At 41.6% G+C, this 19,144-nt stretch overlaps 1 protein-coding gene across 2 annotated transcripts in view; it reads left to right on the top strand.

Annotated features, from left to right (window-relative positions):
- Positions 1-532: 532 nt before the first annotated feature.
- The window catches only part of RIN2 (Ras and Rab interactor 2), a 53,666-nt gene continuing 35,054 nt past the window's right edge, over positions 533-19,144 (top strand). Inside the window, exons 1-2 of one of the 2 annotated variants that reach the window (XM_009288427.1) lie at positions 533-599; positions 14,169-14,263. In XM_009288427.1, coding sequence (XP_009286702.1) covers positions 543-599; positions 14,169-14,263 — 152 coding nt within the window. In that variant the 5' untranslated portion in view covers positions 533-542. The remainder of the gene's footprint in view (positions 600-14,168; positions 14,264-19,144) is intronic. The other variant, XM_009288428.2, reaches the window with a different exon arrangement.

Here is a 19,144-nt window from a genome sequence, read left to right as displayed (position 1 = left end):
TGGGGTTTTTTGGGTTTTTTGGTGGGGGGGGGGGTTGCCTTTTTTTGTTGTTTTTTACATTCATGGTAATATGTTTTCTCCCTTGTGGGTGACTTCTGATTCCCCACCCCCTCCCGGTCAGTCGCATTAATACTGTAATACTTGAGAGCGGATTGTAGTGACATCTAACATTTTGTTCTATTTGTACTACACGCTGAGCTCAAGCAAACAAACAAAGCAATCATTATGTTTTAGCATTCTTTTTTAATGAGCACATTAAAATCTACTCAGATCAGCAGTGAAGAGAAGGGAGAAACATGGTACTCTGAGTAGCACTGTCTTTTTGAAACAATTTATGGAAAAATAATAGACTAAAGGGATATGTAAGGACTCGGGTAGGAAATAAATGGCACCATGTTGTTGACGGAAAGGGTTTTGGCAGAAGGCTTGTCGTGACTGTTTCTGTGGCTTAGAAAGGAATTTCCTACAGCCTGGACTAACCATTAAAAAAATGTTTCTACTTTTAGGAGTTGAAGGCATACAGTGGAGTCTTCCCAGGGAAGATGTCGTCTTTGACAATGAAAGCCTGTTGTCTGGACAAAAGAGGAAGTTTCTTTAAGGTAAATGGGATATTTATACAGAACATAAAGCACATGATTTTATGTGAAACGAGTGCTGCAGGATGTGCAGTATAGTCTGTGATACGTAGCAAGCTTTTTCTGTAAAATAGGAAGCATTTCATTGAGCATCTCTTTTTACAGGTAGTATTTGTGGTTAGATTACCATCCAGGTATTTCATGTGTGTATTGTTCTTCTGTACACTGAATAGAATATTCGGTGTAAAACAGCTTGTGGCTTTCTTTGCTGCTAATGCTGAGAACATAAGCTTTATTATGCATAGGCATAAAATTACTAGAGCTTTAATAAACTGGATTTGTGTAGCTTAAAGCTGTGGTACAGGTTTATGATTTCCATTAGTGGATTGAAAATGGGTTTCATTTCCTTGACTATTTTAAGAAAAATTGGTGCGGGCTCCTTGTTTGTGTGTAATCTGAACACTCACAAAAATACAACATTTGTATTCTCAATGTATATTTCAGTCCTTTTTGAGTTTTGGTGGGTTTGGTTTTCTTGTGGGTTTTGTTTGGTTGGGTTTTTTTAAAGCCTAAGTGCATCTTGTTTGAAATTAACAAGAAGCTGGTGCTGAGCTCACACCATACTCAAAAATCCAGCAAGGCAGATGTCTCTGTCTTTGGGTGCCTACATACTTTAAAGGAGTCTAATGCTTCCTCCTATAAGATACTCAGCCCAGCTTCCTGATGATACGGGCACTGAGAGCTAATAGTTCTGTTCTGGCATGGACGTGCTTATAGAGAGAAAACAGAAATAATTCCGTTTAGCGTTTCTGTGTTCTGGGGGCTGTTTTGAGATGTCACGTGGCTTACAGCACACGTAATACAGCATGTTCCAGTGAGAAATATGTTTAGGGTGAGAGCCCTTCTGCCTCCCTCCAATCCCATTCCATCACGGAACAGATCTAATGCATGGCAATGTATGAAAGGGGCCAGGAAGGCAGGGTGCAACATATGCTCTCCTAATGCCCCTGGGAAACACCTGGGAGTACAGGCATGGGCGGAGGCCTCTCCAGACTTGAGGTGGTGCTCAGAGCTGCAGGGAGGTAGAGCCCTCAGTTGAAGCACCTTCAAATGCTCCCTGGAACTCTTTAGAAATGCATTTTTCCCTGCACGTCAATATCTGATTTTTGTCCCGGTAATCTCATTGCAGCTGGAAAATGGAACCTTGAGAATTGCATGAGAAAGGATGTACTTCAGATTGGCTGCCTGCCGTCATTAGGTTTTGTGCATCTTCTGTGATCATCTTCACTTCTGCTCTGTCTCTGGGAACTTCTGTCAAGGATTAAACTTGATGACTTAATTTTGTTTTTTCCCCAGTATTTCCTGCAGAGTTAACTTGCATGATTGGCCCCCAGATTTGCTCAGCAGTAGTAGCTTAGCTTAGGCGTGAACAATCACACTGCAAAAGTAAGCATGGGTCACTGTGTCCTCTCTTCTGTCTCCTGCTCTATGTGAGGTTTGTTAAGGCTTTGGGGGATCAGTTGGAGGGCTTTCGGGGCTGCAGTGAGCTTACTGTTTTCTTGGGGAATGTGGGAATGTTTTGGTCTTTTTATACGACAGAGAGAGACTTTATGCAGCGGAGAGACTTTGGAGAACTGTCATCTTTCAGGTTGGCATCACAAAAAGCAGAGGTGCAGTAGGAGTTATCAGTATGGTTTTCAGAAGATGACTGAATCCCATTAACTGTTTTATTTATGTATAGTGGAGGAGGTCTGGAGGCAGTGCTGAAGTTAATTGTAGAGACGGCTGTAGTTAACATTTTGTTCTGGAAAAAAGGATTAGTTGATCTGAAATGTAGTTAACAAAGCCTTCGTGTGCACTGTGTGAGTACAGCTGTGAACACCATGTACTTCTAGGGAGCAGGACAGGGAGAATAGTCTCCAGGCAGTGCCAACGTATTGAAAGTACGCTGACCTATGAAACTGTGGTGTCCTACCGCTGGCCAGGAAGATATGTGTATTTTTCTGATGTGAGGAAGAGAGTGAAGTGTCACATAGACCAGCTTGGGATCAGGGTTAGATACAACAGAGTTGAATTTGTTCTGCGCTAGAATTTTGCTGTTTGTGTAACGCTAGGGTCACAGTGGCTGTCTTGCTGGGCAAGGCTTTGCTCTAAGGAGCAATCAAAATTTACAGGTGCTTCTGAGCACTGAATTAACTTACCTTGATCGCTTCCCTTCCCCGAGAATATTCATCGCCTGCTGTAGCTTCTTCCAGTGAAAGATGCTAATACTTGCTGCCATCTCAGCTTATATTAAGAAAAAGCATACTACTTTTCTTTTTCTAGTACTGCAGCAAATGTGATTGACGAGCCAAAGCTCTGACTAGTGGCAAGCAGCTGCCACTTTACTGACTGTTCCTAGCTCCTGCCTCCTCCGCTGCTCCTAGCGCACTGCGCTCTCCTCAGGGGACCCATGCCACGCATTTCAGGTGTTGCTGTTTCCATTCCCTCTGTTCCTCTGGGACAGAAATGTCGTTCTGCTGCTGCCTGAGTCTGACCCTAATGCTTGGGGGGATAAGGGGTGGGGGTGGGTGTTCTAGCAGATGATAAATACACTCATGATAGGCTACAGGGAAAGGAGAACCACGCAAGTGGTGGCTGGTGCCTTTAGCACACGGAGAGCTATAATGACCACCAATGCAGCGTGTAGGACCAGCTTCATAGTACTGTTGTAGTGACACGCATACACATTGAAGTGTTTGTTTCATGTGTTGCATGTTTTCTTAAGGCAATCTTACCAGGCCAATCTTTAGAAAACAATTGACCAGTGCTGCAGGGACAGTGTGTTTTCCTCTTTGGTTTGCCCAGAGCTTCACGTGGTCAGCAATAAACAGGGTCTTCTGGGGACAGGAACTGCTTCTCAGTTTTGCAACACACTTTTGTTATGTCTCGTATCTCATAAATGCAAGCATCGACCTTGTTTGATGGCGGTCCACAGACGTATAGGGTGAATGGTCATATTTTCAAATCATAGCAAGAAACTGTCTCACTTATGAGGAATATTTCTAGGTTGTCACTTACACGTGTGCTGAAGGAGTCATGATGTCAGTGGGACTGTAAGTAAGTGCCTGTGTAACTTTCTGCAGTCCTTTGGTATCTCCTTGTGTAAGTAATTCTTGTGTGGAAAATAAATGCTGGGATAGCTATTTTGTGCACCTCCTGTTCATGATATCATGGTTGTAGTTACTCAAAATTATTAGGAATGCAGTATGCCTGAGCAATTTCAAGACACTAGACTCTTAAGGCCGTAAGAAGCATTGTCAATTAAGAAACTAACTAAGGACAGCCTGGCAGGGGAATGGCCTGAAGAATAGTGGGAATAAAAGATGCCTCAAAGCTACCTTTTCAGACCTCTCACCATCCCTGGGAAGTTGCACTGTTGGACCACCGTTCTGAACCTCTGGTGTCGAATTGGAAACTGCAGGTAGTCAGTGTATCCAGCCTGTGTGTAGTGTACCCAGTGTTATGTGTGTGTGCGCTTGTGTGTACAGTGAAATTACCTTCTCCTTCTTGTATTCCTCCACATTTGTAAAATTGTGGCAAGAAGTTACATTTGCTACAGCTGGACGGGCGAGCAAAGAAAACACTTGGCACATCAGATTTTTTCAGTTTACATTATTTTAATTTGCCTTGTCTGTCTGTGTTTAGGAGACCCAGTAATTAAGATATAGCCTTTTACCCATGCTGACCTGTACTTCAGAATGCTCTCCCAGATGCACAGACTATGTAGTGTACTTCTGCATATGGCTCTTGTGTTGCGCTTGTTACTTTACAGTTGCCCAAGAATCCTTTAGCATGCTGGCATGCAGTTTCTCAGGGCACTTAAATCCTCATAAAGAGTATCTTACCGTTCTGAGCAGCATTTATGAGAAAATTCATTGACAAATACCAGTGGGAAATTCCAACTTTACTTTTATTTCTGGTTCTTAAATAGTTCCTATTGCTGTAGCTTCTAACCATCTCTTAGTTTTTTCACGTTCATTCTTTCGACTGTTTGTTATTAAACCAGGAAAACAGTATTGTCCTCATTTTGACAAAGAGCGAATGTCTACAGTTTTATAGGCTAAATTCTCTGGAGTCTTTGTACCTTGCAGTTGATGAAGGCTCAGAGCCAGCAAGTAGTAAAAATGAGGCAAAGATGGAGTTAGGCTTGGGTAATTCTGGGACTGAATAGCTTGCCAATGGTTACAGAGGGAGTCTGGTAAAGCAAGGAACTGAATATGTGTCTCTGACAAACATCCTTTTTACTGAACCATCTTCCTTCTCGTCAAAATGTTCCAGTCTTTATTGAACTGGCATCAGAGGTTTTACACCACTAAAGCTTTTCTGTTCCATAATCAAACATCAGCTAAAACTTCATTGCTTACTGATGAATAAGACACTGAATAATGTTAGTGGTCTTGGGAATTCATAGCTCACTGTGCAAAATAACCAGAAATTGCAGCCACGTATCAAAATATTTAATTGTATTCAGACATTTGGAAAAGTCCAGAAATAGCATTCCCGGTTTGGCTTGTCTCTGGCGCTTCGCCACCTTGTCACACAGGGTGCTCTTTGAGGGTTGCTACGCTCTGCTTATCAAAACAGGAAGGAAAAGATGTGATGCCAAAGAGGATGCAGGTCTCCAGAAAGAATGAAAAATGAGATGCTGGCAGGAAGGGGGGGTGGTAAGTGCTGAGGCTCATTTGTCCAGTCTGATACTGATCCTTGCTAACTTCAGCCCGTGTTCCCTTGCCAGATTAGAAGCACTGATCTTACCTTTTCCTCTTTTGCTGTTGTAAATCTCAGGGCTTGGAAACATTCTACAATGGTCACCTTGGCTGACTCTTTCAATGCGCTCTCAGAAAGATGGCAGTTTCATTAATTCTCTGTACAAGCTTATTTATGTTTCAACACAAAAAATAGGAATTCAGTTGCCATGCGGTGATGGATGAATGACTTTTCTAAAAATGTCCTGAAACAGACATCAAGTCAAAGCCACTTGTCCTCTTGGGACTGGGAAACTCTTCATGAGCTGAATGAATAAGACGACCTGTAGCTATGCTGGGCTTCTGAGAGAGGCACCAGTCTGTGTCTGGTCCTGGGCATGTGCTTTCCCTGACACACAGCAGTGATGCATGTGTAGACAGAGCAGCTTCAGAAAGGTGACTGTACCTCCTTGGGAGCGTGTTGCTTCTTGTGAACACACTTGCTCTGATTTTTGCTGCTTATATGACATCCTGAAAGATGTAAAACATAAAAATGGAATGTATGTGCTCCGGTGAGAGAGTGCTGGGGAGCTGCGATGAGTTATGTTTGTGATCTGTATGTAGGAATTACGTTGTCACCCCTGCCAGCTTCTAAAAGCTGAGATCGGTCTTGTTGAACGAAGAATCAGTTGACAATAAGCATAGTGTGATACATTATGAAAGGAAACGTTGTGGTTTAAATGTTTGCATTTCATTATTTAGTTCATGGATTTTAAGAATGTAAACAGTTATAGTACATGGGTATTTGTGGCAATCTAATGTTTAGGATAGGTTTAGTTAGGGAATACTGTACTGGGCTGCTGTGTGAATTTATGCAGTCTGAGTCACAATTATTATTTGGGTTTACAGTGGTTGTATTGTAGTTTCTTTTTAACTTACAGAACAGTGCTTTATCAGAAATAAATTCCAAAGGAAAAACATTAGACACAGAAAAGGCTATTTATCATGTTATATAAGGTCTCCTTTTGATTTGGGTTTTTTTTACTGTTAAATAATTCACCACCTGAGAAGATGTCATACTTTCAAACACATTTCTTTTCATGTAAACCTCTTCTTTCTGTAGTATAGCAGGGTAATATCTGTTTCATAGTCCCAAATAATCTGTGACAGATTCTTCAGATTACTTTTTAAGTTTTGGGGCTCGTGTATGTTGTTTTACACTAACAGGGGCCTCTGGCAAATACATCTGACCACTTCAATTGTATTCCGCTTTGGAAACTGCCTTTTATAGTCTTGATTTCAAGTCTGTTGAAACCAATGGGTGAGTTTTCCCATTATTTTCAGCAAAATGGGAATCGCGCTCTTTGTGACTAGAGAAATCTGTTTGAAGAATTCAAATGTTCTGAGCCTTCTGCTAAGAAGGAGGCAGCCTTCTGCTGCTGCTTGTTTTCTCAGGGTTGGATCTAATAATGGTACACACCCAGGATCCTTCCTGCACTTTGTAGAAACATATTATTAGCAGCTCATCTTGTATAATGCTAATCATGCAAGCATCACATACGCTGTATAATAACCAGAAGTTTCATTGATCCTAAGTACTTCAGAAATGATGTCATAAAATCATGAGTACACCTCATGTTATTTGATAGAAAATAATTTGTCAGGTGCTGTTGTAACATGTATGTGTCAGTTAATTGCAATAATACCCAAATGATGCAACTCCAAAAGACTTTTTTTTCTTTTTAAATCAGGAGAAGGGTAACTTTCTTTAACATGAAAAAGAATTTAAGGAAAATTAGCTGCCATTTGCAGAAAACATTGGCAGTTTATTGAAGAAAAAAAAAGGTTTTTATTCCTAAAGATAAATGTTTTAGTAATGACAAGTTTCTTTGTCATACTCGGTAAGATAGAGACTTAGCACTACTAGAATAATGTCAAGAATTATTTGTGAGTAATTTAGTTCACAACTGACAGAAACACTTATTGAATACACTTTCTACATGTGATCCATCCTAGTAGAGGCGTAGTTTGAAAGCAAATGTACAGAAGACTTCCTTTCAAGCAGGCTTTTCTAAAGATAAATGCTGGTAGCTGATGAGTCACAGTTCGATTGTGGAGTGTGTCCCGTTCTGGGGGACTTTGTAGGTCATATTCAGGTTTGATGCTCAGCACTTGACCTAGTTTCCTTGTCCAGGATGTACTGACTTTTCATAGACTAAGGAAAGACTGCCTTGTGTCATGGAGGATATGTAGCATACCCAAGAAATTTGGCCTGTAGAACAGAATGTGAGCATAAGACTGCTTGAAACGTGCCATTTTGTTTAAGTACTCTTTAGAAAAAGAAAAAAAAAAATCACTAAACAAGAAAAATTCCTCTCAGGAAGGACCAGTTTCTTACAAGTTCTCTTCAAGGCAGACATACAAATTAAAAAGCATTAAGATTACAACATCTTCAAGATAAAACTGTTCTGCAGTGCTTGCCTTATGCTATTCTGATTTAAAGCATTTATAAGTTAAAGCCTGTTTTAAAATATTTGTTTTCAAGAACTTTAATCTTACATAAGCAAGTACCTTTCCCAGACAAAGGTGTAAAAGGCAGTTGTGTTAAAGAGGCTGAACGTGGCAGCCATACAAAAATAACTACAAATAACTTCCAAAGATAAATTGGATACTGGAAAGCATGAGAAAACATGCTGCCATGCTTAGCTTTTAGGTATAAGTAAACAAAAGAACTAACCAAGGAACTGCCGTGTAGGAAGGTTATACAGTGTTTAAATTCCTTTGCATTGTAGATCCATCTTCCAGGGTCAAACTGATATATGAAATGGTAGTGTGAAGTGTGGAGCGTCAGCTTGAATTTTTGAGCATGTTATCATGCTGTTAGTACAAGTTGGATTAGAATTCTTTGCTGTAGTGCCTAGAGATTTTGTTTCTGGGAGGGGGGGGGGGTTTGTGGTTTTCCCCCCCCCCCCCCCCCCAACTCTGGTTGAAGCCAGTTAACACAGTTAAGTCAGTTAACAGCCAGATAGCAACACAGCAAGGCAGGTGTTGAGGCGATGGCTGAAAGCCCATGGATGCTTCTGTGGAGGGCTCCTCATATTGTATACTTTTTAGGGAAAGATGCTGAAAAACTTTTTGTTGTGCAAACTGTTGGCCTGTGAGCCATTTAATCTCTCTAGATGTGTCAGAGAACAGGGCACACTTACTACTGTGGTTCTTTATGGCTACAGTTGATCTTGTTGGTGCAAAGACTAAGGTGATGTTGCCCATGCAGAGGAGCTACTTAAAGCAGAGCTGATTCATTGTCATGTCTAGCAGCTGGTTCATGGGGAATAGCAGCTTAGCTTTTGTGCAGTTACCAGTATAGGAAGTTTTGCAGGGAAAGAAGTCTGGGCTGTGGTGCTGGCAGCTTATGATTCAAAAGCAGCTGCTAATGTAACAGAGGGTTGCTCCACTTTGCTTACCCTTTCCCCTTTCTAGCTTTGAAGCAGATGCACATGCTTCCCATGCTGCTTCTTGTGATAGCTGGTGCCCCCATACCTCCAACCAGCTGCCAAAATCTCCCCCTTGCCTTCTTTACAGCTTCTACAAGTTGTTAATGCACAAATCCACTAGCTGCAGCTGCTGTGGTGGGGTGTGCAGTCAGCATCAGGCTGACTTCCCATGCCCAGCCTGCAGACTGCTACCTGGGACTGTTCCTGAGGCATCTCAGCTCCCTGCCTTTCCTCAAGTGCAGGTCCAGGGAAAGTAAATGTCGGGTAGACTTTGAGAGTTGGGTGGAGCATTGACTCACCCTCCCCTTATTCCTGATCAGCTTCTCTGTATGGATGGTTGATTTCTTTGAAGAAGCCAGGGGATTGCCAAGCAGTCTGTCTCCTGCTCTGCTTGAATCTTAAGCAAACAGCTGACATTTGAAGGAAGGCTGTTGAAAGAGACACATCTGTTGCCAGGCAGAGCTGACATAATCCCTTTGGGTGGTTTGATGATAATCCCTTGAAAAACGAATAGATGGTCAATTTCAGCTTGATTATTCTGAGATTGACTGGCTTTAAGATGCTTGTGTGATTTTTTTTCCTTAGGTTTTACCATGCTCTGTGCAATGGAAGGAGCTGGGGGTGGGGGTAATTCCTCTGGTTTCACGCTCTCCCTGGGCCCTTTCTGATCCCCCTGTCAGGCCCTGCAACAGGTGATCAGACGGGGCAACTAGTGCATGTAGCGCTGGAGTAGAGTTATATTGCTAATTCAATGAAAAGGCTGCTCTGCTGACCGTATTCAATATCGCATGCGGCAGAGCTCTTATCTACAGTACGTCTGTTTCATTAACAGATTAAATCCTTGAATAGTGTTTAATAACATGTTGAGCTTCACGTAGTGATTTCCATCATGAGTTCATATTTTAAATGGTCAAATATAGTTGCAGATCATTGTGAATCAATTGCCATCTATAATGATACTCCAGGTGCTGACTCATGTTGCATGCTGGTAGCTGACTAGTGGTGCCTTCCTTCTGAGATGGCTCCAGGCAAGCCGTGACAGGAAGCTCTAATATATTTACAGCTGGCTAAATTGCTCATATTCATGACTACTTGGTGCTTGAAAAACTTCACGCTCTCACAGTGAATAGGAAGCATCTTTGGGAAATGCTGTGATTTAAAACTAAAAACTGAGCCTTGCTTCATCCATTAGAAAAGTTAATTTTTTAGCTGTTACTGCAGGATGAAGCACATAAGGCAGTTCTGTTCCTGATGTGTCTGCGTTCATGACTCCACAGACAGTGTCAGAGCCTTTGTGGCTATCTGGTGGGAAAAGAGAAAAGGCTGTAATCTGGTCAGTTCAAGCAATAATTCAACTCTCAGTTGTGTTCAGGTGCAACTTCGGAAAGGCTTTAACAGTGGCAGAGAGTTGCTGCAGCAAGGAAGGGCTGCATGCTACCTTGTTGGAGCAGTTGGGAGGTTAGGAGATCTGAAAATACTAGAAACTTCACAGCAGACAGAGAATGAATTCCATTTTACTCATTCAGTTGCCAGAGAGACTGGGAGGATTTCATCCAAGAAACCTACTGTTTGGAGGCTAATATGAAAGGTGGAAACGTAGTGCCCAGTGAGGCTGGGAAGAGAATGATACTGCCTTAAATTAAGTCCATCTACTTCTTAATCTAAAAGTTCCATTTCCTGGTACTGAAGTAAATTAAAATTTGCAAGTCATGTTTGCGTACTTGAAAAAGGGGCTAAGTTGAAACATGTTGCTCTTGAATGGAGGACAGAAAATATAGGGCAGGGAAGTGGTAAGATGTATGCCAAGATGTAGGTAAAGGTGTGAAGGATAAGGGAGTAAAAAAAGCGAACAGAAGACTGTGCTGAGCAATTATGAGCTGTTTTAAGGAACCAAAATGAAAAGCTTCAGCAGAACTGGAAGGGATAAGAAGGCTGCAAAAGCGGTAGAGACATAGTAAGACTTGCATCAGCAGTATGTATCTTATTTAGCAGTAACAACTTGTATGGTTGTGTTCGACTACCTCATTGCACTTAGCAAACATAATAATGAATGAAGACTGGGGAAATCCAGCAGGTACTTAAAAATTAATATTTTTTGCTTCTGTTTTGGCATTGGAACTTCTCTTTATAATAAAGCAAGCCCCTTGGCTGTATGTTCCACTGTGAAGCACCATCAGTTATGAAATGTGATGTTAATCCAGGAAGAGGAAATCCTGATTTAAGTAATTGATAGGCTATAATTAAACCTGGAATGGATTTTTTTCACCAAAGGTGTGCTCCATTTTTTCCCTATACTTGTCACGCTCCTTATTTAAAAATGGCAAACTGTGTATTTCTTTCTGAACATATATTTATTAGGGTTTTTTAACTTGTGTTTCACACATCTGGATACAAATAACAAGAAATCCATTGTGTCAATATTTTAGAATGCCATTAGTTATTTAGAACTAACTTTAAGAAGGCACATTCGTGCTTGAAACTAATTGAATAGCTTAAGAGTGATTATTGTAGCTAGAGACTGTAATGGATTGCTCATCAGAGATTTAGGCCTAGTAGAGCTGATCCTTCCCCTTCTACTGCTTAGTCAGCTTGGAAGACAACTGCAATTTTTCTGTCTTTTTACACTTGTAGTCAGCTTCTCTGTGTGGAATTAATTGGCTATTGAACTGCATTAGTGGATCTCTCTACTTTACAGGTGCAGAAGGATTACTGTACAGAAGGATTGCTGTTAAAAAAATTGGTTAAGTACATCAGCTGTAGTTTAGGTTTGTAGCCAGAGACTTTCCATAGATCAATTGCTTTCTTTTTCTTTAAAACCTGAACAGCAATCCACGTGATGAAAAAATTTATTTGAATTCCGTTCTTTTAATGGTTGACTTGAAATCTTGGCATGGCTTATCATAATTTCAGGTGTTACTTTAAACAGAAAAATTTTTGATTAAATATCCTGGGAGTTGTTTCTTAGACCGTCACGTGCACACACCCACACCAAATACAGTGCGTGATAGGGGTGTGCAGCTTTTTATTCCCTGTAGATGCTGGTAGTTACTGTTTTCATTAGCAAGTGTCAGCCCAAAAGCATGTTTCCTGCTACTATGTAGACAGCTGGAAGACCTGAGTGGGCTGAATTCCAGAGGTGTCCTGGTCAGATTGCGGAGTTTAGGGTGGCTGATCCAGTTGTTGGCTAGCTTGGGGTGCCTAAACCAGGGCATAGCTTCTCTGCTCCAAGGTCAGCATGAACAGCCCAAAACCCTGGGCTATTTGCTGGGGTGGCTGAGCAACAGGGCATGATTTCACATTGGGCTGATAGGATCTAGTGCCCTTCCTGAAAGGGGCAGCCTGGTGCTGTCCTCTGTTTCCTGGTGTCTGCTCTGGAGTTTGTCTGACCCCCTCAGAGATTAGGTTCAGGTCATTAAGCCAGCAGAAATCTAACCAAAAGACAAAGTGAAAAAGTCTTCCAACTTTTTAGCAAGCTGAACCAGCTAACAGGGCTGGATGAACAGCCAAGCCAGCCCGAGGGAATAAGTGGAACCTTGCCGTTTGGGGGCAGCACACCATAGCATGAAACTCCCCCTCCATCAGGTCGGTGAGAATTGCAGCTATATTGCATTTCAGAGGATTACAAGAATAAATGTATTAAGGATGATGATGCTAAGGCGGTAGAGGCTTTAAAAGAGAGAAAACAAAGCAGTGTGATCTGCAAGATGCAGTCAGTTGTGTACTGGCTAGAGCCTGGTACTGCTCTCTGAGCACCCAGGTCAAAGCTTCCCTCTAAGGTGATGCTGCTGCCCATAACCACTGTCAGACGTGCATGATGATGCAATGGCTTTCTATTGAGGCTCATCCAAGAGCAATGATGTGTATTTTTCACTGTGTAAAGCCAATGTGGGGGCTGGATTCATCCCTTATGCAAAAGGAGGAATGATTTTACCTGTGCCTAGGAGGGCACTCGGCGGCTCTTTTTTGGAGGTGCTGTTTCGTAGGGGTGCTGAGTGCTGCAGTGAGGTGCGAGGCTGCTCCGTCAGGACGACTTGGGTTCCTCCTGCTGCTCTTTCTCATGGTCAGGAAGGCATTGCTCACATCTTGCCGCGGTGATTCAGGGGGTGTTTGAGAGTCAGCCGGTGGAAGATCTTTGTAAACTGTAATGCCAGTGGTACAGTATGGCTGGGAGCTCCGACCTTGACAGAAAGAAGCCTACGGTATGGATGTAGTGTGTGGTAATTCATTCTCACTTAATGTATGCTTAATGGAGTTGGCCTGTTGTAAGCGGAGACTGAAACTTTTTTTGACTTGATCAGAATAATGCTGCACAGCAAAGGAGGGTGTGAGTTTCTGAGGTAGAGGAAAACTTCCAATAAAACAGTAGGAAAATGTTGCCTGCAATCTTCTGAAAATGCTTCTGTACTGAGCTACTTAACACTAGTGGGACTCAGGGTCGTGTCTTGTGGGCGACTATGAAGACTGGACTGGAAAGCTGTTTTTACTTAGTCTGCCAGGGTTTTTGTTTGTTTGCTCTGAGGTGCGGGGGTGGTGGTAGAGGAGATGGCATCACTGCAAAGTTTTTCACTAGGTTTCACTACAGGCAGTAGAGGGGGAACACTGCCAGGGTTTATATACTGTTATGGTGTGGTGTGTCAAGCAAACTTGATGCAGTTGCTGCAAAGAATGTCCAAGACAGTGCGCCTTGCAAACTTCATAGTTGGTTTCTGCTCAACAAAACGTTTCCCAGACATCTGGCTAGCAAATGCTGTGTTTCTCAGGATACAGCCCTAGTGCTAATCTCGCCCACTTTAAAATGAGTTCTTGCCCTTGTGTCCAAAATTAAGACTGTGTTCCACCTGAGCTGAAGTGTTACAAGGCATCTCTCTTTTAATTGAGTTGCTCTGTTCAAGTGCAGTCCAAGACCTAATGTGAAAAGCAGCCGCCCGTTTCCTTGCTTTGTTACTTTTCATCCACCACAACATTGTAATGCTGGCCTTAGTGTCCTTTCTGAAATAACTCTTGCAGATGAAACTCTTCTAATTATATTTTTTCTTTTTGTTTGAGAAAGTAAATGCCACAAAGGATCAAATCATTTAGTTCTTTTAAGCTGCTGTATAATATGTTGAGGCTGTAGGTTTAATATATTTAAATAAAAAAGCTAGCCAACCTGGAAGGTTTTGTACTGGCACAAAACAGGAATTATTCTTCCTCCGAGAACAATTATAAGTGGCCTCAACCCTTACTTTTTCCTTTGCAAGGGGAAGTTCAAATAGGATGCGATTTTAAAAAAAAAAAAAAAAAGAGTAATCTCTGGTGACTAAACTTGCCCGTGCTTCTTTACCACGCCTCTTCCACTCACTTGACGTCATACTATTTTTGTCCCTTTCTAGCTCATTGACACAATTGCCTCAGAAATCGGAGAACTGAAACAGGAGATGGTACAGACAGATCTCACAGTGGAAGATGAATCTGCTGATTTGCGAAGGTGATTAAAATGTTTATTTTCATAGTTCCTGGAGGTGTACCATGACAGGAATATTTTCATTGTGCTCTCTTCTTGGGTGGCTTATGTCCTAGCACTTTTCATCCTAGCAACATAGGGGGTGTAGATAATCTTGTTCTTGATTCAAGGAATTTGCCTTTGTGCAGGAGGAGTGCCCAGAGATTCAGTTGTTCTGTGTATTTGCCTTAATATATTCTAAAAGCAACTGAACTTCACTTCTACTTCCTTGTTACAAACCTTGATGAATGTCTAAAGCAGGAAACTACTAATGTTATTCCCATTGTCTATGGCAATGAGCTTTGCTTTCACGCTGTAAAGACTAAAAATGTCCATTGCTTCAAGTGGCTCTGTGAAGATTCAACATAAAATAACATGATTTATTTATGTTCTCAGGTTAGGAAGTAAAATATTGACTATTATGAGCTGATGCTTTTGTGGGTTATGTGTTTAAGTTCATTTATATGTGAGTATCTTACACATTTAAAAAAAAACCCTAGAGTAGATAGGGGGCATTTTCTTAACCTTAAAATGATTTGAGATGCGTATTACAGTGCAGATAAAAGTTCTGGCTTTTTAAAATAGGTCATGCCATGTAGGTGTGGACTGTGGAAATTTGCAATGTTATACTTGTACCTTTAAGTGGGCATAGTGAGACCCCAGCATTTTGGCTTTGCTATGGCTGTTGTGTTTGATTGGTAATGTCTGTTAATTGACATCTGGAGGATATTCAATATTTTAATCATTGTGTTAACAAGAGAACATGTTTTTGTCCTTATCGTTGAAATATTTGTTGCAGAAGGAAAGCAACCAATGCAGGCGTTCTGTTCTGACTGCACAGTCTGGGCCAGCTCTGGAGCTGGTGGGCTTTGTTCTTCAAGGCAGTGAGTTAATCAAGTGGATAATAGTTTGTTATTTAGAAATACATCCATGCTTTTAGCTTTTTTTCTTTCTAGAAATACTTTTGAAATGTGCTAAAACTTACTACAATATATATTTAACTATTTAAATAAAACATGAGCAGCACCTTTGTTGCCCAAGTGGTAAAGAACATAAGACAGCTGAACTAATTAAAGTCCTTGGCTATACTTCTGGTTACACATTATTCAAGTTTTAAAGCTTTTGAAAGCACAGTTCTTTTATGGGGGCGGAAAGGATACTTTCTCCATTTTGGTGGATTCAGCTAATTAATTTCAATGATCATTAGCTAATTTTCAGTTAAGAAAAGGGTTCTTGTATCTTTGAATACACCATATGTATGAAAGACTAAGATCTACTAGTTCTAAAATCTTGGTGGAAACACTTAGCTGGAAACAGTCAATTAAATCTCTCTATGTTACAGATCCAGGGGATTTTTTTACTGATTTCTTTTTAATGGGTTTTTTAAACTGAATTTGTTAATTTTGAGTGCAAAATATATTTTGATTAAAATATGAGAGTAAAGCTAACATACAAAAGTTGATAATGCAATTTTCATGATTACTTAACTGAATTAAATTTCATATTGAAATAATAGCCATCCAGTAAAAAAAAAAAAAAATTTCTTTTCTGTCGCTTTTAAGATGATAAATGTAAAATATGAAATCTGAATAAATGAGTGAAGGTCAATTTTTGTATGACTACATAATTCTGAACTGCATGCTTCTATGAAAGGAACAAGTTGTATCAAAGTCGGTATAAATCATATAATTAGTTGTACACTGGTATCTTTTGTTTATATAGAACTACAGAGCAAGATTACAGTATTTTCACCTAAGGTTTTCCAGAGTTCTTACTTAAACTAGACTCCCCACAAGGATGTGTTTACTATCATAACTTTATTTCTTTGTAGCTAATTTAAAACTTTGTAATTAACGTAGGTTGCTTTTATTATTGTGTTCTTCTGTTCAGAAGTTGGTATCTTGATGTGGCATTTGGATGTGTATCTAGAGAAATTTGAGCTAAAAGGAATGTCTATTTTCCTTGCTCATTTTTCACCTTAGCATATCTCCACATGCACCCAGAACAGTTTTAGAAAGGGAGAGGTTGCAAGAGCTCTCAACGGTATTCAGAAAAAAGTACATGAAATTGCGTGTCTGCAACTTTAGTGTTGTAGTGTGTGTGGGTTGGTTGGTTGGTTGGGGGTTTTTTGTGGTTGTGTGACTTTCAGATTTATACTCCTCCCCCCAGTTATATTTTGGACTTGTCTCCCTTTTTTTACATCTGTGTCCCAAGTAACATTGAGAAAGATTCAAGTAACTGGGCCTACAACTTTGGCTTGTAAGCATGTAAAAGCCAGGCAAAAAAGAGGGTTGTAAAAATGTGGTTTAAATGGGACACTCATGTCATCCGTTTCAGTATTCCATGGTGTTTGACACCTGGACTTTTTCCCAGTGCAGACACATCTCAGTAATGCAAATGAGTGGAGTTGTCAGAAAAGGGCATAAATGGGATAAACTTCTGACCTGTGCTGTACTGGTGACCTTTGAAAGGATAACTAGAGAGCTTCTGCATGCAACGGCAGCCCGGGTCTATGTAGGATGGGGGAGCACACGTGACATGGCTGGTGGCATCCAGATGGTCTTTTAGGAGGCGCTCAGTCTCCCTCGAGGGTGCTAGGACCCCTGCATGTCTGTTGTCTTTGTGAATGACCGTGAGGGGAAAAAGCTTGCTGCTGTCCCTCTGTAGGAAAGGCTGTAAAGTCCCAGTCTTCCTGGAGCATTTGGTGCCTGTGAAATGATTCAGGGATCATTTGCTTTGCTGGTGGTGGCAGCTGCTGCAGCTTATTCCCTTCCTGCTCTGTTACCATGACAGAAATGAGGGCAGAACTTTGCTCCCTCCCTCGTGGTTTGCACTGGACAGCCCTCACACCTGCGTCTTCTACATTTTTCCACAGCAGTTATTAAGTAGAGTCGTCTTCTATGTCTTGCACGGTGAATTGCTTCTGTTATTGTTGACAGGTAGGCAAATATCCAACCACCTTTTCCCCAGCAGCTTTGTCCTGTCCCTTCAGCTGTAATGGGATGGAGAAGAAAGTGACAGTCCAGCTGCTGAGGAGTGGAGGTAATGCTCACAGAGGCTTTACGCCCTCTCCCAGCTGATGCTCGATATGACTGCATAGGCTAGGCTGGTGTGATTAAGGCCTGCTAGGTTGCAGGATTTACAGAAATTCAGGCACTTTTGCAGTGGGGAGTCAAACTGGGTTAACTGGGGAGCCTTTGGAGGGACTGGAGCAAGGTTCACACTCATCTGCAATTTTAGAAAGATTCACTTTACCTGCCTGCTGCTGTTCTCTTTGCCCTTGTGACTGTGAAAGAAATAAGAGGAATATTCCTCGCTGCTGAGCAACAGCGGAGTGGGAGAACAATGAATCTGGACACAGAGCTGTGTTTCACAAACCTTTTGCACTGTGGCAAAGAGTTGGCAGCAAAGCTTGTTAATTTGCATCACTGGGGAGATGCTGAGCATCCTACTGCCATGGGCAAAGAGCAGACCTCCCCCCCCCTCTCTTCCCCCCCCCCCCCGGCTAACGTGACCCTGGTGTGCAAGCACTCTAAAAACAGAGGCCAATCCAGGCAAAAAATGGAGTGAAGAAATGTGGACACGTTCACGTGCAAGTTAGAGTCCTTATCTTCATTATAGTATCAAACCTGGTCTCTCACTATGACCCTCCTTCTGGCTAGTGAGCACATCTGGGATGATAGGCTAAACCCAGGGTTGCTCTTTCATTTGGGCTGATAACCAGCCTTCTCCATAGTGTGGGAGCAGACTGAATCCCTCAAATGCTGATGGTCACCTAGGTCCTTCCTACAGCTCTTCTCATGCCCTCAGAAGGGTGGGTAAGTTCTTCCACAGAGAGGGTGTGTGTGTGTGTGTGTAAATTCTACAGCAGCTGGCTTTGTTTAATTCAACATGCAATCCATGGAACAGCGTTGGTTATCCTGGTAGGATGTGCACGCAAGCTGGATGCACCTTCACTGTGTTCATAATCACAAAGAGAGAAAAGTCCATTCCTCAGGCCAGTGTTTGTCAATGCAGGAGGCTGGGGAGGTTGGCAGTAGTTTCAGAGAGCAGATCGGCTTGTTGTCCCAAGTCCCACAAAAAAATGAGAGAAGTGTTAGAAGTTTAGGTTTTACAAGCTAAGAGCAAGAGGCATAGGTAGGATTTGAGAGACCAAAAGAAAATTGCTGTAGCAAGTGGGAGGGCAGGAGCATTTGCTTTGTAGATACGTGATCAAGGTGTATGTTATAGCCCTGTGGGTTTGAGAGAGAGGATCATCCTGGTTACAAGCTTCAACCTGTATCTTGTCCTTTTTACTGTGAGCTAAGTCTAATCAGGATGCAGCACGGCATTGTTTATCTTGGCAGTTACCTCTGTTTACTTCCCGCACGCTTATGGGTTTTCTCAAATCTAAGGAAACTTGCATGAATCATGTATTTTCTTTAATTCATTGTGGATTGTGTTGAAACTCCTCTCCCACTGGATAGGAACCAGTGTAGTACCCCTGCATTAAAGTAGACCATCTGTGGAGGTTGATTTGTGTTTCGATTTTGAGTTTAATGTGACCTAGTCAGATTGTCTTTTATTGGGAGTCACTGTAAAAAAAAAAAAAAATCAAAAAACCACAAACCAAAACAAACAAAAAAACCCCAAACCCCCAAAAGTAAAACCAGGAGAGAAATTTAATTGTTGCATAATATACAACATATTTTGCTAGCGTTTAGGTTACAGCAATGTCGTGGTTTAACCATAGCCAGCAACTAAGCACCACCCAGCTGCTCGCTCACTCCCCCCCAGTGGGATGGGGGAGACAATCAGAAGGGTAAAAGTGAGAAAACTTGTGGGTTGAGATAAAGACAGTTTAATAGGTAAAGCAAAAGCTGCGCA

The sequence above is a fragment of the Aptenodytes forsteri genome, unplaced genomic scaffold (assembly GCF_000699145.1).
Source record: "Aptenodytes forsteri isolate BGI_AS27 unplaced genomic scaffold, ASM69914v1 Scaffold185, whole genome shotgun sequence".
NCBI lineage: Eukaryota > Metazoa > Chordata > Aves > Sphenisciformes > Spheniscidae > Aptenodytes > Aptenodytes forsteri.
Note: the sequence above shows the minus strand (reverse complement) of the source record. Positions and strands in the feature narration are given on the sequence as shown.